The sequence below is a fragment of the Podarcis muralis genome, chromosome 13 (genome assembly GCF_964188315.1).
Source record: "Podarcis muralis chromosome 13, rPodMur119.hap1.1, whole genome shotgun sequence".
Classification (NCBI taxonomy): domain Eukaryota; kingdom Metazoa; phylum Chordata; class Lepidosauria; order Squamata; family Lacertidae; genus Podarcis; species Podarcis muralis.
Genome location: NC_135667.1, coordinates 19419270 through 19442157, shown reverse-complemented (window position 1 = coordinate 19442157; position 22888 = coordinate 19419270). Strand labels below are relative to the sequence as shown.

The 22888-nt window shown below is 44.3% G+C and overlaps 1 protein-coding gene across 11 annotated transcripts; it reads left to right on the top strand.

Moving 5' to 3' along the window:
• The first annotated feature begins 1350 nt into the window (after positions 1–1350).
• KMT5C (lysine methyltransferase 5C) lies at positions 1351–22253 on the top strand. Of its 11 annotated transcripts, none has more exons than XM_028751830.2 (10): positions 1568–1584; positions 6502–6759; positions 8887–9033; positions 9192–9357; positions 10164–10273; positions 11225–11388; positions 13496–13515; positions 14163–14299; positions 14839–15023; positions 16605–22253. In XM_028751830.2, exons 3-10 carry the CDS (start codon positions 8924–8926, stop codon positions 17444–17446), a joined length of 1734 nt encoding a protein of 577 aa, XP_028607663.2. In that variant the 5' UTR covers positions 1568–1584; positions 6502–6759; positions 8887–8923; the 3' UTR covers positions 17447–22253. The 11 variants fall into 11 exon arrangements, with proteins under 11 accessions (XP_028607671.2, XP_028607669.2, XP_028607663.2 ...); XM_077917099.1 differs by lacking the exon at positions 1568–1584 and adding an exon at positions 1623–1992 and having other exon boundaries at positions 6502–6653; positions 8891–9033; XM_028751832.2 differs by lacking the exon at positions 1568–1584 and adding an exon at positions 1624–1992 and having other exon boundaries at positions 6654–6759.
• The last annotated feature ends 635 nt before the right edge of the window (positions 22254–22888 follow it).

Genomic DNA, 22888 nt, shown 5'->3' with positions numbered 1-22888 from the left:
TATTTAAAGATTGTTAGAGTGAAATGCCAGAAGGTGTGCAGCACTGTGCAGAAGTGAGTTATACCTAGATGTGTGTGTGATACATGCATTTCGGCAGGAAGAAAGTCACTTCAGGACTGGTCATACACAGTACAGTGGTACCTCGGGTTAAGAACTTAATTCGTTCTGGAGGTCCATTCTTAACCTGAAACTGTTCTTAACCTGAGGTACCACTTTAGCTAATGGGGCCTCCCGCTGCTGCTGCTTCTGCCATGCGATTTCTGTTCTCATCCTGAAGCAAAGTTCTTAACCCTAGGTACTACAGTGGTACCTCAGGTTAAGTACTTAAATCGTTCCATAATCCTTCAGATGAGCCACCACACACACCAAGCACCCCTCTAAGGTGCCAAACCTGACATCACCTGTCCTGCCACAGATACCAGGAAGGTGTTACCTGAAACACAATACTCCAGGCACAAAACCCATCTCCAATGTGGAATGCAACCCTGCCTGAACAAATAAAGGTGTCAAGGGATGTCTTCCTGACAAAAGGATATGTAGATATTATCATTGACTTGTGTGAAGGTGTATACTTGAACCATGCACGATTGACGGGCATGTCAGAAATCTCAAGACGCCTAACACCACCCCCTTTCTATGGCATGTTGGTGATGTTCTGATGACTCTTAAATATTTTATGGGAAACTTTAGAAAACTTTAAAGCTTCATGGACCCTCTTGTTCTTCTCTCTGCATGCTTTGAGGGTGTGAACCTTTGTTGAGACAAATAAAGATCAGGCCTCCTGGCTGCTGTTTGATTCTATATTTGCTTGGCTGTGTCTGTACTGCTTGAACCTGACCGATTCAGGAATCCGCAGGAGGAAGTTGGGAAAACGCTTTAAGTATAGTGCACCCCAAGAATTTGACTTTATCAGTGTGCAAAAATTCTGGGCTTCTCCATTAATTTCTATGGGGAGCTCCCTCTTCACGCTAAAGCACGAAAAAGCCTCAGGGCAACCGGAAGCTCTTCTGTACGCCTCTCTTCCGGAACTTTACGGATCAGATCGTGTTGGGACGATTTGCTACTCGACAGGGAAAACGGCAAATAGATCAGGCGGACCAATAGAAAGCGCTAGCATTTTGGCGGGAAATTTCAAATGTCAGGATACTTAATAAGAGACGGTAGGGAACATTAGTCCATTGTGCCCCCGCTCCCCAGCAGGTATTAAAACGGAACAAAACAGCGACTGGCACCGTTGCCACTGGTGTGACGAAGATCCAATAGAAACTGAGGAAGCGGAGAATTGCGGCGTAGAGCAGTGAATGGCCCTATGGATGCCGGAAATGTGCGTGAAACATTGATAAGCGTCTTATTTGGCCAATGACAAGCCAGGTGAGGTGGGGCTTCTTGGTGTGGGCGGCAATAGTTATTTGACCTCCAGTTACCCAATGGGAAAGGCATGTTTCTGGAATTCCAGCGGCCATTGAGTTGGGCCGCGGTTCTTCCCAAAGGGCGCGACTGAAGGAGGAACATACGAAAATTTGACAGACACCGAATTCTCCCAATAGGTGGCTGGGGAACCGGGCCGCGTCCTCATTCGACTCTGTAAGGCGGGAGCAACATTTAACAGATACCAGCTTCGCCCAATCGGCTGAGGGGCGAGCCCCCTCCCGTGAAAGGCGGGAGTCTTCCCGGCCTAGTCGATCCAATAGCAGGCCGGGAGGGATTTTGAGAGGCACTTCCCTCTGAGCCAATCAAGCCCTGAGCATGCGGGTGGGAAAGCGGAGCAGGCAAGGCTTCGCTCGAGGGGCACAATGGACGCACAACGGGAGGGAGGCGGGAGCTGCCTTTGATTGACGGCCTCGGCCGACCAACGGCGCGTCGCGGGATCCGGGCCGGGGAGTGACAGGCTTTCAAAGGGGCAAATGGCGCGGGGAAAGGGGAGGGCGCGCGGCGTGATGCGGTCGCGGCAGCGATAGCCGCCGAGAGTGAGAAACAGGAGCGCGCGAGCAAGTAGGTGAGCGGAAGAAAGAATGAAAGGGATCAGAGCGGGGGAGGGGAGGAGAGAAAGGAATGTCCGTTGGGGGGAGGCCTGGCGCGCGCGCGGGCTTCGGTTGGAAGGAGAGGGATGCGCGCGCGTCCGGGGGGGGGCGGTTCTGTGAGGTCTCCCCAGCCCTATTCCCTCCAAATATGTGGGGTGGGGGGTCCTTGTGCGTGGGGATAAGGTGGTTGTGAGGAGAGAGGAGGCTGAGGTAAAAGCGAGGGCTTTTCCCTCGCAGTCAGGGCGGGCACTCGCCTCGCCTTCTCTCACCTCACTTTTTAATCCTAAATCTTAACTGCCCACCCAAACAAAGACTCGCACGAAAAGGACTCGCCCCAACGCTTGTCTTGTCCTAAGTTCCACTCTTCCTTTAAAAAAAAAAAAGTCTTTTCCCTGAAAGAGACGAAAATGTGCCCTCTCCTCTTTCATCTTAAAATGCCACACACACTCTGTCAGGAAAAAATAAGAATACCGAAACCCTGGAGAGCATCCTCGGCTCCCTATTTCCTTTTTATTTCTTCAGTCTCCCTGAAACACTGAGAAGAAACCCCTCTTCCCCACATTTCCCTGCCTTTCGCCCTGTACTGTGACACCTTTTCTCTCCCCATTTCCAACCCTAATTACTTTCCTGCCTTCTCACACATATCTAGGACACTCACCTTCTTTTTTCCTCTCCTGCCAACCACAATCTGAAAGGAGGACTAGAAATATAAACAAATGCTGTATTACAGAGCTTTCTGCACTTCTCATGTTGGTGACACATATTTGAGACATGCATCATTTTGTGACACAGCAATTCAGTCTTACTAGCAAACTGGAGGTTAAACTAACCCCTTTGCAGCCCCGGGAGGAGCATGGGGAGCGTTCGCACAACACACCTACACACTGCAGCAGACATACTTAACGTGTCATAACACACAGTTTGGAAAGCTCTGCTGTATTAGTTAGACCAGGGGTAGGCAACCTAACGCCCATGGGCCACAAGCGGCCCACGGGGGTCATTTAACCGGCCCATGAGCCTCCCACGAACCGAGCCATTTGCTCGGCGAGGCGCTGCGCTAAACCATCACGGCGCAGGGACTCGCTTCTGCGGTGCCAGAAATCACGTCTGCGCATGCTCAGACGCCGAAAATTGTGGCTGTGCAGAAGCAGACACCAGAAATCATGTCTGTGAAGATGCAGACGCTGGAAATTGCTGCTGTGCGCACTCAAATGTGCATGTGATCCGGCCCACGGAGGGATCTCCGTTGAAGTGAACCGGCCCAGGTGAGGTAAACCTTGCCCGACCCCTGAGTTAGACAGTTTGTCTGGCCTAGTTCAAGACAATTACCTGGCCTCAACCCATCAGGCTTCGGAGCCAGAACACATGATGCTAGCACTGACTGAGCACGTGCCCATGTAAGTGGTCTGCGCAAGGTTCTTCTTTCTGTGTGTAAAGTTACCATGTGTGGCAGCCTATTGGCTTTTTGAGTTGTCATGCCCACAGTGACTGACCTGAGCTAGTGAAGTACTGTTGTGCTAACTCTACAGGTGAATGGGCCTATCGGTGTGGTAAATATGCTTATGCGGTTAGCCACATGAGGGGACACTTAGGTTACTAATTGGCAGGGTGGATAAAAAAATCAATGATTTAAATCTTTTTTTATCGGCTTTTTAAAAATTTAAATTGGATTTTAAAAATAAAATGCTTTTGGAGGAAAATATTTTCTAGAGATAGTTTTCTATTTAAGTTACCTTATAGTCCAAAGGCCATTCATCAGGAAATAAGAATTTGTTCTAAGTTTTTTATGTCTGCTAAAACTCAGTCTAAGGTGGTTGTTGTTTTTTTAAAAATGTTTAACCACATCAGTTAACAAACATGGATACATATGCTATAATGCTATAGTTTTAGTTAAATAAATAGTGGGTGACCTGATAGGATACCTGCCTTCAAAATGGGCGGAATTGAACTTGCACAACAACTTCACAAGCTCATAAAAAAAAACTGGGAGAGAGAAGAGATCCCAGCAGAATTTAGGGATGCCAAAATCACCAATCTCTTTAAAAAAGGTGACAGAACTGATTGCGGAAACTATTGAGGCACCTCTCTATTAGCTGCAGCCGGAAAAATTCTTCCAAGGATCTTAGCAAACCATCTCTTAACAATATCCAAGGTGACCCTTCCTGAGTCCCAAAATGGTTTTCGGCCTTCTATGGGGACAATGGACATGATTTTAACCGCTCGACAGCTTCAAGAAAACTGCAGAGAGCAAAACCAAGCCCTGTATATGGGGTTTATTGACCTGACTAAAGGCTTCTGACACTAAATCGTAATGCCCTGTGGACTGTCCTTCTGAAAATTGGCTGCCCAGATAAATTTGTGAACATCATTCAGCTCCTCCATGATAATATGACAGCAACAATCACAGATAACAATGGCTCTCAAAGTGAACCATTCACAGTAGGATCAGGTGTTAAACAGGGTTGTGTTATCGCCCCAACTCTATTCATTATTTTCATTGCCATAATCCTACACTTTGTCGAAGGGAAACTCCCCACCGGAGTAGAAATCATATATCAAACAGATGGAAAGCTCTTTAATCTGAGCAGGCTGAAAGCAAAGAGTAAGGTTACTGTAACTTCTGTCATAGAGCTTTAGTATGCTGATGACAATGTAGTGTGTGCATGCTCAGAGGATGACCTCCAAACCATCCTAAATATCTTCGCAGAAGCTTATGAAAAGCTTGGCCTATCCCTCAACATCCAAAAAACCAAAGTGCTGCACCAACAAGTACAAAATAACCCCTCTGCAGTGCCACAAATCCAACTCAATGGTGTAACACTGGAAAATGTCAATCACTTCTCCTACCTAGGCAGCTATCTTTCCACAAGGGCTGACATTGATGCCGAAATCCAGCATCACTTGAGCTCTGCGAGTGCGGCTTTCTCTCAATTGAAGTGCAGAGTGTTTGAGGACCGGGACATTCGCAGGGAAACCAAAATGCTTGTTTACAAAGCTATTGTACTACCAACCTTACTGTATGCTTGTGAAACATGGACCACTTATAAGATTCCATCAATGGTGTCTCTGAAAAATTTTACACATCACTTGTGAAGACAGGCGAACTAACACCAGTGTACTGGAAGAAGCAAATATCACCTGTGTTGAAGCAATGATTCTTCAACATCAACTTCGTTAGACTGATCATGTTGTGCGGATGCCTGATTATCATCTTCCAAAGCAACTACTGTATTCCAAACTTAAAAATGGAAAGCAAAATGCTGGTGGTCAACAAACATGTTTAAAGACTCTCTCGAGGCAAATTTTAAAAAATGTAGTACAAACACCAACAATTGGGAAACACTTTCCTGCGAGCACTCCAATTGGAGAACAACCTTTACCCAAAGTGTCGTGGTCTTTGAAGACACTCAAACTCAGGATGCAAGGGAGAAACGTGCTAAGAGGAAGGCATGCTTGGCAAATCCACATCATGATCAACTCCTGCCCGGAAACCAATGTCCCCACTGTGGAAGGACGTGTGGATCCAGAATTGGCCTCCACAGTCACTTACGGACTCGTTGTTAAAACCGTGTTTATGGAAGACAATCTTACTCGGCTACAAGTGATCGCCAAAGAAGAAGATGATTGGTGGATGAAGCTTGGATACCTTAGAAACCCTCTGTTAGTTGCTTGCTTGGCACTTTGAGAGCAATCCTTCACCTCTGTTATGAGCTAGATTCCATGTTTGATGGAGCTCCAAGCCTGCTTTCCAGATAGTCGTCTCTTGCTTTGGATACCTTTCTGAAGCACTGGGAGACAGTACAATACCTGAGTCAAGAATGAAGTGTCTCTTACATTGTAGAAATTTTAATGTCCTATGGAATGCGTTCCTAGAATGTATCAATCTTTGTGTACTTAAATGTGTGTGTGTGTGTGTGTGTGTGTGTGTGTGTGAATAAATCTGGTAGTCCAAGTTTTCTTTTTTTAGAGATCAGTGATGAGGGGCTGAAAAATTTCCAGTGTTTTTTTGTTGTTGTTATTATTATTGCAGAAAAATTCCCATTAGTATACCGTATTTTTTGCTCTATAAGACTCACTTTTTCCCTCCTAAAAAGTAAGGGGAAATGTGTGTGCGTCTTATGCAGCGAATGCAGGCTGCGCAACTATCCCAGAAGCCAGAACAGCAAGAGTGAACGCTGATTTCGCTGTGCAGCGATCCCTCTTGTTGTTCTGGCTTCTGAGATTCAGGGGGGAAAAAATCTTGTTTTCGTCCTCCAAAAACTAGGTGCTTCTTATGGTCTGGTGCGTCTTATAGAACGAAAAATACGGTACATTAGTAACAATGAATGGATGTCAGTTGCAAATACCATACAATTAAAGTCCAATTTTAAAGTTTTTAGTTTGTTTATTAAATGCAAATAAACATTCTGAATTAGATCATTCTTGAAGGCATCAGGAAATTCTCTGATGCAAATTAACCTAACTCATTTTCTCTCTCCAGAAAATCTACAAATGGGACTTGGTAGCTATTCTACTGTAGCTCTGGCCGACCTTTGCTCAGCATTGACCTGCCTGGGAGTTGCTTCTTCAAAGGCAGAGAGTTGTATCCCTGAACAAAGCAATGAAGTGATTATAGTCTATTTCTAAATGTAGGTCATGACTGCTGTCTGGAACGACATGTAGTGGGCAGTCAATGAGATGACCTCAGGTTCCTTTCTGAGCTGTACTCTGGAGATCCTCATGTACAACCAGGAAGCTAGTGAGTGACTTAAACTCACATGTTATTTTTGCTTGAAAATTTTTTTATACATAAAGAAGTTAAGTGTCCCACAAAGGCATCAATGCATGTTCCCTTGGTGGAAAAATCCTCAATGGAAAAGTAGCATTTTATATTGGCACATAACAACATGTTCTGTGCAGCATTGTTGGCTGAAAATGTTGACATTGGTTCCTAGCTAGCAGTCATTGTTCAACCACTTCTCTTTTGGTCTCTTGTTCTTTGGGAACAAGCGTTCCTTTATCAGTGTCCCTGGCCTTCCAGAGAGAATGATACCCAACAGCTTGCATCCCTTTCTGTAAGTAATCCAATGTGCTCTGGTTTCAAGAAAGCAAGAAACAGCTGTACTCTGTCACAGCTTCCTAATTTCTCTGTGCCCAAGCACAAATGAGGGAAATTCTTTCCCTTCTTTAAGCCCTCTACATGTGCCAGAGGATTTGGGTAGGAATGAGGCAGGCTAGTAAACCAAGCTAATATCTGTAGGCCCCTGGTGAACAATGCCTCTTTCCAGGGAGATCCGTTGGATATTCCCTCTTGTGAGGTTGGATTGATGTTGGCTAAATACATGTAGTGACCCTTGCTATGAGGAGCATATTCCCACAGAAAGTTCTGGACAACTGATATTCTAGAGTTGACTATAGTATACAACCATTTTGTGTATCTTGAGAGTATGTGAGGTTTAGTGATTTCAGGGTTTTTTGGGGCGATAGTTTTTATTGTAGTATGGTTTTGTCGGCTTTTTTAATTGGAAAAAGTTAAGTATTCAGTGTTTACAAGAGGGGCTGTGTAGAAATATACCTTTGGAAAGTAAAAATATTTGAGTAGGATGTTTTAAAGCTGATTTTTGGGGTGAGGAGGTAACAGAGATATGAGGTTGGATTGAATAGATTGGAGACAGAATTCCTGGCATGGTGGATTTAATCAAGTCTCGTATATGAGTTCCCACTTAAATAGGGTGGCTTTAATAAGTGTCACATGCAGACTTTTCTGTAAAAAAAATACTATGATTGCAGTAAGACCAGTCCATTAAAAACATGTTTTCGTTAATCACTTTGCTGAATAAAGATTAGCCCAACGCAATCTAATTTTGTGGTTTATTACAAATGTAAATACAGTGGTGCCTCGCAAGACGAAAATAATCCGTTCCGCAAGTCTCTTTGTCTAGCGGTTTTTTCGTCTTGCGAAGCAACCCAATTAGCGAATTAGCGCTATTAGCGGATTAGCGGCTATTAAAGGCTTAGCGGCTTAGTGTCTAAAAGGCTATTAGCGGCTTAGAAAAAGGGGGGGGGAGCGGGAAAAAATCGCAAGACTTGCAAGACATTTTCGTCTTGCAAAGCAAGCCCATAGGGAAAATCGTCTTGCAAAGCAGCTCAAAAATGGAAAACCCTTTCATCTAGCGCAGGGGTCTGCAACCCGCGGCTCCGGAGCCGCATGTGGCTCTGTTACACCTTTGCTGCGGCTCCGGGGCGGATACTAGTGAGGGGAGGAGGCGCATTGTGCACCCCGACACTCCCCACTGTGGCGGGCTCTGTACTGGCTGTGTTGTCGCAAGGGGGCAGTGCGTGCGTTAGTCACGCACCGTTCCGACGTCACCTTCCCGCCTGCTGTCAGATCGCGGCTCTGGAGATATATTTGTTTTAAATGTCGCAATGGTTTTGCGGCTCCCAGGTTTTTTTTCTTCGGAAACGGGTCCAAGTGGCTCTTTTTGTCTTAAAGGTTGCAGACCCCTGGGGTTTTCCGTCTTGCGAGGCATTCATCTTGCGGGGCACCACTGTAAAGTCTTGCTGAGCTTGTAGTTCAGTTATAATGATTACAGTTTACAGTACATAGCAAAAAAAGTGGTTACTGAGAATGTTATATTAATGTCATGAGCATATTGGAAAAAGAATAATGTGCATTTAAATAAACCTGTGGGCAGATCTGCATGCACATGCATAGGGAAACCAAAGATTTCAGAGAATGCAGATGTGGTTTAGGGTCGAAACATGTTTCTACATAATTCATTACCTTCTTTAATCTGAATTTTGATAACTAGGAGTGGGGATTACGCACTGACTCCAACTTTCCTGATTGTGTGCGCATCTTTGACTCTGCCCCCCTCTCTTGTAGGTAGCACGGCTGAGTACAGCATGGTTCTGGAAGGAAGATGGGTTCTACTCGTGTGACTGCCAAGGAGCTATGTGAAATTGATGATCTAGCTACAACACTAATTCTCGACTCCTACCTCGGCTTTAAGACCCATAAGATGAACGTAAGGTGAGGGCCTAAGGTCTCAAAGACTCAAGAAGATTCCACTTGCAACACATGGCAAAATAGAAATTGAGGGGGAGTGGTGAGGCTTGGGTTTGAGGGGGATAAGGAAAGCAGTGTGTTTCAAAGCAAACCCAACTCCTCTCTATTTCTCATCCCTTCAGCCCACTCCCAGCCATCAGAAGAAAGCACCATTTGCGGGAAGCAGTAGAAGCTTTCCGGAAGCGCAAGGACCTAGACATGGCATATCAGGCCTTGATGCAAGGTGGATGGGCCTGCCAGTACTTCGCAAAGCGGAGCCGTCAGCAGGAGGCTGCCTTCAAGACTCATGTACAACTCTTTTACCTCTTTGCTATTTCGGGAGAGGGAGGGTGAGAAAGATGTCAAAATCTGAAAGTGAGCATGGGAGGGATTGTTTTTGCTTCAGATGTGTGAAAGAGCCCTTGGGTCGTACTTCACATGAACCTTTACACCAACAGGGATCTGTAGTACAGACAGAGGTCATTAATTAGCAATGCTAAACCTCAAAATAGTTCTTCATGACACATACCTGCTGACACTGCTAGGTCAATTAATCCAGACAACATGCTAAAAATCCATTGTCTCTGTTCATTCCACAAGTGATAACATTGAAATTCTTGATGAACCCCTTCAGTAGTTTTATGTTGCAGTTTCCCTTTTAAATGTGGATTTTAAAAAAATATAAATTGGGCAATTTTGGCTGTCTGTTCTTCTCTGAAGCACTTTCTCTAATGCCCCACTCCCCATCAGATCCTAGAACATGGTTGGTGACAGGGTAGCTCCTGCGACACAGTTCTTTCCCAAGACAGGAAGTGGTATGCTATCTTTGCTGAGAGTGTGTTGGCCACAATCCTCCCCACTGCCTTTATTCATGGGCAACAATCTTAGACAACAAATTAAGTATCTATGTTTTTAACAAAACTTCTCTGTGCAAGGCAAGAGATCTAATGACCTGATGGCCAGGAATCATGAATTTTTTTGCTCCGGCTGATGGGTAGGAAGACTGTGATAGCTCCTTGGTTCTTAGGAGAAGAATTGGCGAGACTTCTGATGAGGGGGTAAGCAGGAAGCCAGAATTACCAACTAGGAGCCAATTGTTTATCTCTTTTCTACAGATATTTCGTTACCTTCGCATCTTCCTTCCTGAGAGTGGTTTTGCCATCAAGCGCTGTACCCGGTATTCCCTGGAAATAAATGGTGCCCGTGTGGTTGCTACAAAATCATGGTAGGGTGGTGGTGGTTTGACACCCCTTTCATGTAACACCCTTCCACTTGCTAGTATTATGTAACCTTATATGGCTTACAGTAATGATGAAAACATTGAAATACAATTTATAAATCATAAAAACAAGAACAAAGAATGCAACAGAAAATAAAAATCATCTCAAACCTTCAAGCAATATCAATAGTATTTTAACGCAATTCTAAAAGTTTAAATTAAAACATTTTTTTTAGGTCCTGGGAAAATAAAAAGCTTTCCAGCTGGCACCAAAAAATCACCAGGAAGATCTTTTTGGCTAGCAGTTGCCCCAGCTGACAAAGTGTCAAAGTGACTTAAGCAGATGTGCAGCGCTAGGAGCCCAGGGGCACCCCACTCCATCCAATGAAATCCTAAACTCTTAGTAAACTAAATAGAGCAACAACAACAAAAATGTCGGTAGAATGCAAGCAGGGGTGTAGAAACTTTCCAGTGTTTTGCACTGTTTGTAACATGTATGACTATCTCCCTCTTGGACAGAAGTTGTTGGTGTGCTGGAGGGTCAATGAGCTGTTGATTCTCTGGGAACAAGTTCTCAAAAAGGCCCTACAGTGGTACCTCGGGTTACATACGCTTCAGGTTACATATGCTTCAGGTTACAGACTCTGTTAACCCAGAAATAGTAGCTCGGGTTAAGAACTTTGCTTCAGGTTGAGAACAGAAATTGTGTGGCAGCGGGAGGCCCCATTAGCTAAAGTGGTGCTTCAGGTTAAGAACAGTTTCAGGTTAAGAACGGACCTCCGGAACGAATGAAGTATGTAACCAGAGGTACCACTGTATTCCCAATCTATAATGCAGGGAGGGAACTAATATTCAGTAAAGTGAACTTAAATTTGCCCACCATCCTCACCTACCGTACACTTATGGGGAGCATGACAGCTGATCTATGATGCTTGTGTCTTTCTTTCTGCCTATAAGGAAAAAGAATGACAAACTGGAGCTCCTGGAGGGTTATATTACAGAGCTAACAGAGCCAGACGAGAGTCTCCTGCGGACTGGTGAAAACGACTTCAGCATCATGTATTCCACACGCAAACAATGTGCCCAGCTATGGTTGGGGCCTGCAGCCTTCATTAATCATGGTATGTGGAAATGTGCAGCTGGTCCTGGCTCTGCCTCTGAATCGTTGTTCCATAGATCTTCTCATAACTTCTGCACCTTCCAGAGTTCTAGTGCCCTACAGCCCTTTGACTCCATCTCTGCATTAAGTTTTTCCATTAATTTTACTGTTCATGTGGGCATACAATGTAGACTATGAATTACCATAATCTATCTGATGTGGGTGGGGGAATGAGGAACCAGGACCCCTGCTGTATTAGCAGTTCCCTACTTGGGGAACTTTTGCACACTTCCAGTGCTGATTTACATTTTGTTTAGTAGACATGGCTGCTTTTCTGCTATTCTAATTATAATACCAAGGTCTCCATGAGTGTTATTGAAAGCAGTAAATAAATGTGCAAAGGTCCAAGTAGCTTCTACAGAAGAAATCCAGGTATGGCGTAGTGTCATCCATTTAGATCCATCATAGTTGCTTTCCTGTGTGCATGAAACATATCATTATGTGCAGGTATAGCAGGGCCCAGATTAACACCAGAAAGTCCCTTTCAGTATGGAATGAAATTGCAACAAATTGTTTTTTTAAATACTTTTACTGAAGAAAACAATTAAACCAATGTATGTCCATAGAGTATCTCATTATAATGCAAATTAACATATTGAATTCAAAGGTGTCTGTTTAACTGCCTAAATCAGAAAGAACAGATATTCAATTCTTTCAGTTGAGTTTATCTAACTTCCATGTGTTTGTCTTGGAAGACAACACTTTTTGTTTCATAATTGTTTTTAAATTTTTCAATAAAGTTTGTAAAAGCAAACAAAAAAACCAGTAACTTCAATTTTAGCAGCTTGTGGGACCCATCAGAAACCAATCCATAATAGAGAGGATCGAATAAAGTTTCCAGTACTCATTCCAAGCTGCTTGTAAAAGGTTCCTTTTTCTTTTTCTAAGTCTGGTGCATAATCTGATTTTTAGTGTACACTTCCTAAGGATTCTGTCTATTTTGGCGAGTACAGGAAGAATGTAAGGAGGATGGGGAATGAGTATTAAGATAAGTGGGGTGTAGGAACAGGTTTGCTTAAGATGTCATATGTATTTTTAATTAGCTTTCAAGTTGGTAGGATTTTTGTTGGAATTAATTGAAAAGTGAAGGAATTGGTCATTGCAGTGAGGTCTAGGGTGCAACATCAGTTGGTACATTCCATAGGAAACTGACTTATAGCAGCCAGACTGTTTGATCATTGGTTCCAGCATTGTCTACTCTGACAGAGTTCTTCCCACCGTCTGCTACCTGGTCCTTCCAGCTGGAGGTACCAGGGACTGAACTTTCACGGAGCTATGTTGGGTCCCTTCATTAAAAGGCCAGTAAGAATAAGTTTTTTTAGATTGTTTATTTTAGCACCCCATTTATGTGACCTTGAATGGAAACTTCTTTCCCCTCCCCAAGAGTTATAAATGGCTGAAAAGCCTACCCTTTTCTGGACTTCAGGTAACTAAGAACATGTGATCACTGAAACGGGATTTCGCTCACTGTAGAAGGCAAGAAAAATCCTACACAGTGTACTTGAAAGTCTCCTCCCTCTCTCAAGCACACTGTTTTGTTCAGCTCCCCATTCCCCAGAGGCTTTGGGATTTCAGCAGGAGCAACAAGCTAGTCTTCACAACCTTAGAAGGCTCGAAAGCTTAGAAGCTTGCCTTCAGAAAAAAGTGAGAGCGCTTATTGGGGTACTATGTTTAGACCCCACACCTGCCAGGGCATGATTTGAGGGCACACGATGCAGACACCCTCCTGAAGCGAAGCAGCTTTCAGTGTGACTGGTACATGGATTGGTGTCTGGCTGGGAACTTAATGTATGCTGCCGTGTTATTTCTTGACGGAAGGCTGGAAGGAAGTTAGGTTATTAGTGAAATGATAATTTACCCCAACTAGTAATTGCTTTGAGAGAAAGCAGGATGCATTGTTGAAAAGCAGCAGCATACTTTTTCTCTTCTAGCCTGTTGCTGAAATGTAAATAGTGTCTGAACAAGTGGACTATCTTCATAACTTGTCTCTGCTTTTTTTAAAAAATCTCTCTCCACTACTGCCTATCCCCCACCCCATATAATTTGTCCCTCACCGTGGAACCTCTCAGACTGCAGACCCAATTGTAAGGTAAGTCATTTTGGCTTATTGCTAGTAGAGGTGGCACTCCTTGTTTAAAATGCTGAGGCTTTGCATTTGGGACAAGCCATTCCTAGAACTCATTCCTAGAACTCATTTATTATTGTGGCATTTGCTTTGGGTGTAGGATATGTTGGAAGAGGTTGAAAAAGGAAGCAAGTAATACCTTGTAAATATTTGGGAGAGGAAGGAAGCTGTATGACTTACAAAAGTTCCCCCTGCTGAGTCCTGGCAGTTTCTCTCCTACTGCTTCTCCCACCCAGTTTCTCTTCTACTGCTTCTCAGGATGCTGAGTTTCAGCCATTGCTTCACCATCATAAAGGCTAGAAGCATGACCCTCATTCCCCATAGTTCAGGTCTAGAAAAAAATAAATTTCTTTGCCTCTTTTCATACTAGCGTGCTGTTTCTGAGAAGTGCCTAGAAGCCCAGTGTCAGGAATTTCTGTGTCTGCAAATAGAGTCTTGTGAAAATAAGAGCTGGGTCACTTGGGATTTCTGAGAGGGAGGGAAGAGGAGGAGTCTGCTGGTTGTCTCCCTCCACACCCCCCAGAGAGCATCCTGAACCTCTACATTTCTGGTTTCCCCCCCTGTTTCCTGCTGTTCCTTCCCCTTGTACATTGTTTGTCTCTGTACTGCAGTTTGTCCCAATGGATGGGAACACTGCCTGCGTCAAGGTGCTGCGGGACATTGAGCCAGATGATGAGATCACATGCTTCTATGGCGACGGCTTCTTTGGAGAGGACAATGAGTTGTGCGAATGCCACACTTGTGAAAGGTGAAGGCTGTGGGCAGTGAAGTCTTAAGGAATCTCAGCTGGGGAATGGGTGGTATTTCTAGTGGTTTGATAATATTACTGTGCCTGTGAGTTGCAGACTGTCCAACTGCTCAGGTACAGAGAAGCTCCATCCTCAAGGGATAGGAGCGCTCCTGGGGTTGGTTGCTAGGTAGCACAGTTTGGATGGCAGCTATTTCCTCCTGGGCCGTCACATAACCTTTTAAAGAGCAACAGCAGCACCTAAGGATTGGGGGAGGATATTATACATACTCTTCCACAGGAGATCAGTGAATGATCTCATTTGTCCCCTGTCCCTTTTTCCTTCCTCCTTCCATAAAAGCCTATAATGGTTGCTGTGTCTTGATTTTCTCTTACTGTTGGTTTTCTTGTAAAACCAGGCTTCAAGGGGGTGTGGGTGTGGGTGGGTGTGTACACTTATACACATACATACAAGCCAGAGTGAACTGCTTAGTAAATGCAGAGCTCCATTCTTGTGCAGTTAAACACCTCGCCCAATTATCAACTGTTTCCTCTTTCAGGAAGGGGGAAGGAGCCTACCGCCTCCTGAATCAAACACCTCCACAATCTACCTCAATCAATGATAACTATCTGCTCAGAGAGACAGATGGCCGTCTACAGCGGTGGAAACGTCCGTCATACAAGCTGGCCCGACTCAGTGTGAAAGTGGGATGCAAGGCCCGGCGCAGGAAAGCAAAGATACATGGTGAGATGTATAAGGGTTGACTTGCTGAAACAAGATTTTGTGGATTGCAGTTCTGTAAGGTAACATGTGGCTTGAGCATCTGCTCAATGTAGCCTTGCAAAAGAGATGAGCCTGCTAGTTTGCACCCATTTTCTCCCTCCCATGCCTCATCAAATTCAGCACAAGAAAAATTGCTCTAGTGCTATTACAGTGATCTGTGTGGTGAGGAAAAAGAGTAGCACTTTCCCCTGAGTTGAAGTGGTGTTAATAAATCTTCTTTGGTAGACACTTGTTTCACATCCACACGTTCTGTGAGTCTCATGAATAAGGGCCTTTAGACAGTGGCAGTAATGCATCTTCGTAGATTTACCCAGCAACTAAACATCCACACAAGTTTTTTAAATGGGGTGTTTATTGTATACACACACGCACACAGAGGGAGAATCAAAATATATAGTTGCAACACTTCAATGGGGAACAGCTAACGATGTGTATATTTTGGCAGTGGGAAGTAGCTCAGCAACATTACACACATTTCTTTGGGAGAATTAGCTAAGTATTCATGACTAAGCTAACACACACACGACATACATACAAGAAGGAGCAAGGATACAGGGTGTAAGAGGAGGAGTGAGAAACTGGAGGGGTAGGTCTAAGGCAGTGTGGAGTTCTGAAAGAAAGGTGTGCTCAGCAATGTTTGGAAGAGGTGCACTAGCCTGCTCTTTCTCTCTGGGCCCACTTGTCAGAGCAGGCCTCAGTAATGCATAACTAGGCAGGGAGTACCAGGAGGTGGCTTCTAAAACAGTCTCACACACACAGCATTGAAGATAGGAAGAGGGAGCAAATGTGGAGGCTACATTTTGTAGAGGAAAGATCTCCAGATTATAGTATATGTAGCAAGAAATAAATTTCCCAGCCTTGCTAGACAATCCTGAAGAAGTGGAACTGGGGCATATAGCTCCTGGATTAGGTAGGAAATAAAGGGACAAACATCTTGTCTAAGCCAGAACCCTGAAAAGGGACTTCTGAGCAGCTGGCACCAGAATCTCTACTTCAGCAAGTAGGGATCCAGAGAAGCAGGAACCAGGAGAGACTTGAAAAAGCATTGAGCAGCTGCACCAAATAGGGAACCTGGGAGGCAGCAAAGGAAAAGCATGGGGAGATAACAGTCAGACCCTGGGTTCTGTGCAGGCAGCAAGAGTGATTTTAGCAAGTCAAGGTGACTGTGTAGTACCAAAAGTATCTGTGAAGCCTAGAGTTTATATACCCTCAAAAACGAGAGTTCCAAAGCAACTGCAATTCATGGATTTTGTTTTGCAGAGACAAGTGGTGACACTCACTCTTCAGCTAGTTTTAATTAATGATCACATTAGGGGGCCCTATTGTAATGATAGCTGATGGTATTGTATTGCCCAAACCCATGTACTGTGCATATGACTTGCAGCATCACCTCTACTGAGGTGTCCAATTTAACTCTTAAAGGTACTTTTCTCTTCGGGCAAAGGGTCCAGTGGCACCACTGCTTAAATAGGTTACAGCTTGGGATGGATGGTGTGGTGGGAAGCATTGCTCTTAGGGCTGACCTCCCTTCTCTTCCTCCAGCTGCTCTCCGCAGATCCGCCTTTCGTTGGTACCTGAGGATACTAAAGCCTTTATGTATCCCCCTGCACAACTGCTTGGGCTGCACAGCACGTAGCTGCAAGCTCAGTAAGCAGCCACTGGTGCATCTGCAACACTGCCCTCCTTCCATGTTCCCTGCATCACATCTCCGCCGCTCTTCACGCAGGAAGAGCAGCCACTTTGAGACCCAGCAAAGCTTCTTCTTCACAAGGACGTACAATAGACCTGAGAGCCCAAGCTGGGCAGACCAGAGCGACTTGGTGGTGAATCTTGGCAAGAGAGTTCCCCTGCACTGGGAAGGCTTGCGCAGAGAAGCGGTGCGTGGGATTGGTGAGAGAGAACCACATAGCAGCAACGGGGAGCTTAGCCAGGGGGCTGAGGAGCATCACACAGGAGATGTGAAGAACCCCGCTGAGATCATGGGGTCTCATGGATCAGGATCTGGGGAACTATACTCAGGGGACCAAGAGATCCTTGGCTCTACAGGCTCTTCCTCCTCCGGCCAGGTCTTATGCAGAACAAGGAGCATGACCCGACGCCAAACTTGGGATTTGCCCAAACCCCAAGTCTCACTATTAGCAGTAGACCCCAAACTTTCCCAGTATGCTCATGTCCGCTTGGAGAGCCTCCTCTTTAGAGGCAGGCAGTGCTGGCAGCAGCCCCCTCCAGACAAGGGGAAGGAGGAGCCGACAGAGGAGCAGCATCCTCCAAAGCAAATTGTTTCCTTTCCCCCTTTTGTGCCACCCAAGCGGTTTCGACTGGTTGTAAGCCACGGCTCCATCAACCTTGAAGTGGCCTCCAGCTCCTGTGAGGAGTTATCTTGATCTGGCTGGTCTCCAGGTCCTGCAAAGGCTCCCTCAGCTGCTTGTGGAACCTTGATCCTTGATAAGCCAGGGCAAAACCCACCAACCAGAATTTGCCTGAAAGCATCTGTTGACTTTTTCATCTTTGTCCCAATCACCTTGTATGGGGGTGAGAAACCATTGCTTTTGTTCTGTTGTGATGCTCACAAAGGGCTCAAGGATATACCTGTGCTAACAACACCATCCTGTGTTCCATTTCCTCTCGTTCTAAAGCAGATTTACTTTCCGTTTTTCCTCTTTCCAGGGTGCTCCCTCCATCACACTTGTACTCTCACTTTCCTTTTTAGAAGCACCCTCCACAACCAGGCCAAACCTTGATCCATTACCCCTGAAACTTAAGCCATATAGCAGGCTGCATGGATGTCTGGGATTGACTCTCCCTGTCATCTTACCGTGGAACTCCGCTTGCTTTCTCCCAGGCTCCTTTCACCTTTTGACTCCAGGTATCCCAATGCTCTATAGTTTGTAGCAGTTCAACCATGGAACTATAGACACACATGGTGCTTTTGCTATTTGTTGCCCCTAAGGAGGTTGCGAGGCTGGTGAGAGTGAAATGACTGGCGGGTAAAGGAAGCCTACATCTAATCAGGGAAGCCTCTTTAATTCTTTGTAAGAAAACCAGCAACCAGAAGTGCACATGCGCATGCAACCCATGCCTATTCAGCCCATTTAGCCTGATGACTGCTGTTTCCTTACACAAGTTTATCTAGGGAATTACTCTTTCTTCTCTCCTCTTTCTCACTTTCTACCCCCTCCCCCAAACTGCTTTTTAGGTGCCTACTGTTACAAGAAATCCAATTTTCTAGTTTTTAAAGCTACTTTTGTATTAGTCAGGTCTGTCTTGTCTCTTCTCCCTGCTGGGGCTTTTCAATGAATGTGTACTGGGGCTTTTTACACTGTTACTGACCTTTAAGGTATTCATGTTTTTATACTTAGATATGGCTGAGGTTAAATGGTTTTTTAAGAATACCAGTGAGTTTGATAATTTTATGCAAATATTTCACACTGTAGTCAAGTGGTAGAGAATGAAATAATTGAACTTTCCTAGCTCTGATCAGAGGATTCCTTGGCTCAGGGGCATTGTGATAAAGGACCTTCCTTCTGTGAGGTGCTGGCTTGGACTGGATAAATGGTTCTTACTCATCTAGTAGTGGTTGGGTTCAGTTCAAATGTCATTGCAGTACAGTAAATAGATCATCTGTATTTTTGACCTGTGGTCCTGTCTGGCAGTTCTTGGGGTCCTGTTCTGGCAGTTCCAGCCTCTTTCTGAGCAACAATCAGCGGGTTACTTAGAAATCTAGTTGAAGATTAGCTGAAGATGAGAAGCCAACAGGTGGGCTGTATTGCAGCCATTCTTTTTGGAGAATGCTTGCTTCATTTTGCAGCCATTTTCATAGTGAGATTTGTGGTGTTGATTTGGGAAAATCCATAGCTAGGAATCAGCAGGACCTACTTTAACTTTCTCTTTTCTCCCTTCTTCGTCAGTTTTGTTTCCAACTTTTTGCATTTCAGTCCTAATGTCTTCTCCATATAGCTTCTGAAAGAGACAGGTGTGCATCTGTGAGTCACTGCTGTTTAAGGCTGCAATTCTATGCACACTTGGGAGTAAGTCCTTTTAATTTGGTGAGAGTTCCTTCTAACTGTGGATAGGATCTGTCTTCTGGATGAGTTTTTGAGCTCTGAAACAGAGAAATCTGTTTTTAGAGCTGCTTCTAGAGTTTTGCTTGGTATCCGTGTTGGATATATATTATAATCCAGACCTTCTGTTTTTAATAGTTCTGCCAAGTACCAGTACTGATTCCTAGAAAACATTTTTTTTAAAAAAGTGATATTTAGGCATTTGTAGGTGAGAGTTTCAAAAGCACAACTGCAGCTAGAAGGAGCTGTAGCTGCTCATTCTGTCACAATAAGGAAATTGTATTTATAGTGCAGGGATAATATTTTGAACTTGGTTGTGTGAGTGTGAGGACTTAGCTGTGGAGAAGGGTATTTTCCTTCACAACGAAAAGGCTGAAAATCCACAGATCTTCAGTCATGAGCATTTTCATTAATGGATCTGAGAGGGAGTCCATTATCTGTGTTGTGGAGAATGTTGGTAGATACTTGCAACTGCATATTCATGTGAAGGCATGATAATTTTGTTAAATAAACAAAAACATAACAGAAACTTGCATAACTAGGTAACATAAACAACACGCTTTCATATATCCTCTTTATGCTTGTAATTTGAGCTGTTTCCACCATCATTCATATTAATCTGCAAAGTTGCCTTTGTGCGCATTCTCTATTCCACTCAACTTGAACTTCACATATGTATATACAAAGTATAGCTGAAAAGTGTCGGTCTGTCAAAGCACACTGATAGTGTGTTGCTCATTAAAACAGTTGATATACAGCTGAAATTGCACATCTTTTCCTGCTCTCTCCAGTTCACTTTATGTATGTTAATACATATTTCAGACATTTCCCCCCATTACTTCTCTAGTTGTTTAATACCAGTTTTGTTTGTTGTGGACAAACAATCCCTGTAACTACCTGCCTTCTCAGTAGTCACGCCCACCCTGTGGAACGCCCTCCTGTTACATGTCAAGGAAATAAACAACTATCTGACTTTTAGGAGACATCTGAAGGCAACTCAGTCAGATGGGCAGCTAATAAATTATTATCATCATCCTTATCCTTAATTGTTTAGGTACAGTGACTTGTGGTGCAAGTTATGTGGTTTATGGTGCTCATTTTGTGCTGATATGTGATTCTGTGCCAATAGTCTTGACCCAAATTTTCACATTACTATGAGATAGTAATCCTCTTGTTTAGAGAAAGAGTATGCTTCATCAGAACAAACTACCAAACATTTACAGTAATAATATTGAGGAATATTACGAGGTGTGCATTTTCACTTGTATATCACTGTTTGTGCTAAAAGGTGATCTTTTTTCCTGCCCCCTGCAGCTGATTTTGGCCCTTGCTGCTGGGAGCGCCCATGCTTCCTTCCCTGTCTGCTACTCTTGTCAGTTTGTGTTGTTCCATGTTTGTTAATAGTAGCGGATTAGTGCACAGCCTTTAGGTAGTACTGCTGGGGTGAGGTGGGGTGGGGTGGGGTGGGTAAAGAGAACGGAAGGGGGTGAGATGATCAAGGGCTTTGTGTTAGGGAAAGGTTTGGGGTGGGAAGGGTGGATGTTGCTAGCCAGGACACTGAATGCTCCTGTTGAAGGACAGGCTGGGGCTCAGTTTTCACCTGTTGGTGCCTCGTGTTTACCCATCTTTTAAGGTGGATATACTCTTTAAGCTACCTCGCTTTGAGAGGGGGAGCATCAAGTCATCCCTTTAGGCTCTGTCTCTGATCTTCTTTGCTTTCAGTCCTGTGTCTGTTGAGTCTTTTCTCCATGGCTTTCACATGGGTGGAGGGTTGCTTGCCTTTAAACCTCAGAGTGGTGAACCCAGTTTTCTTTGACTCTTGCATTCCATCTTAAACAGCTTCTGTGTCTCATTCCAATAACAAACTTTGTCATAGCCAGCCCTTGTCGTTCTGCCTCTGCATACTTCACTCTCCACACACACCCCGACACACCCTTGTATGTTAGCATTGCTTCTTCCATCCTCTGTAAGGTTTATAACACATGCTTTTGGTCTGTCGTCTTTTCAAAAGAAGACCCCACCTCCCCTAAAATTGTGCTCAGGGAGGTGTCAAGGCACCTTGGCCCTTGCCAGGGATGGAGGATGAATAAACTGTGTGAACTGCCCTGAAATCTTTTGATGAAGGGCAGTATATAAATTTAATAAATAAACAAGCTAGGCACTGGGGAAAGTCTCTGGATGGCCGGGTTCCTCAGGGAGTAGTGGGGTGGAGGACTTTAGAATATCACCATCTGCTCCAATCTTTGCAGTTTTGAACTGCAGTGTGTCATTTATAGAACTTATCTCTTGTGGCAAGTTAGCTGCTAACTCCAGCTCAAAATCTCCTTTATAAGGGAATGGATTGCTCATGCCATAGTATACAGCAACTAAAGTGAAGCGTATGTCGCTGCTCTATCTGCCTCCTCCTAATTTCCCCAATGCTTTTTAGGGCTTTTCCAGCACTTGTTCCTTCACTTTAGGATTAGAGTTTTTTATAATGAACTTGGGCAAGTCTGGATTTTTTTTTATTTTCACAGGAAAGAAGATGCTGGAGTGTATTCAACAGGGCTATATGTTCTCTGCAATAAAACAAATATCTAGGCCAACATAAACCAAACTCTGAACCTGTATAAATTGTGAAGATCCCGTTTTCCTACTGTTATTTTGTTTCTGTTTTGTTGGTCTGGACTGTGTACGGTCACTGGAAATTTTGAATAGGCTCCCTCCCACCCACTCCACCTTTCTGGCTTTTGATACTTCACATACTTTCAAACCTGTCATCACAGCCTTAAGGGCTAGAAACTCCCACGGAAGAGTTCAGCTTGACTTGCACCCAGCCTCAGATTTGGCATGTGCAGGATGATGTTGGAACATGTACAGTCCTGGCTTAGGAACTGGGAGTGGGTGGGGGAGGAAGGGGGCCTTTTAATAGTGCTATATTGGAGAGGGTGGTTGGAGGGTGCTCTTGACTCCAGGAGTGGGAAGCTTGAGGCCTCAGGGTAGTTCCTATCCCCGTGATCAGGCCGGTATCCTGTAGGGGCGTGAAGGCAGAAACTTGTGGTTTTGTATTTTTCATGGTGTTTGTATGTGTGTATTAGGGGAGCGTAATACTTTTTAAAATACTTGATTGGAATAAAGTCTTTTAAAGCTATTCCTCTGTCTTGGTGATGTGGCACTTAGTGCATGAGCAGGTCAATTGCAAGATGAGTTTGTAGTTGCATTTGCTGTTAACAGTTGTTTGCAGAGTATTGGATCATTTCAAAAGGCATGGTTCATTTGTCTTAAGCCTGGCATTCTCCAAGGGTAAAAAAAATAAATGCTTTTCTAAAAAACGGACTGGGTGATCAATGGAAGATCAATAAATGCTTTAAAAAAAGAAAAGAAAATGGACCCAGTAAACTGAGTTTGAATGGCAAGAACTAGCAGGCTTGGCGTATTACTTCCCTACTTCCAGAAAACCCTGTAACTCTTAAGCACCTTTCAGTTTGCGGGCAACGGTACGCTGGTTACAAGCCCAACAGCACCAGACTCTTCTGCATTCAAGTGAAAGGGGGGGGGGAGATAAAAATGGAAATGAGAAAAGCATCTTAAAATAAATTACCAATCATCTCACCACTTGCATCATTACTCCATAAAATCCTAAGAAGCTTGGACTCTGAAAGCTTGGACTTTTCCCTACTTTATAGATATATGATTGTTCTATGGCAGCCAAGGAAGTATCTTCACCTGCCTAGCTCAGCTGTGAGCAACAGTCTCTTTTGGAAACTAAGGCTGCTATATGAAGCA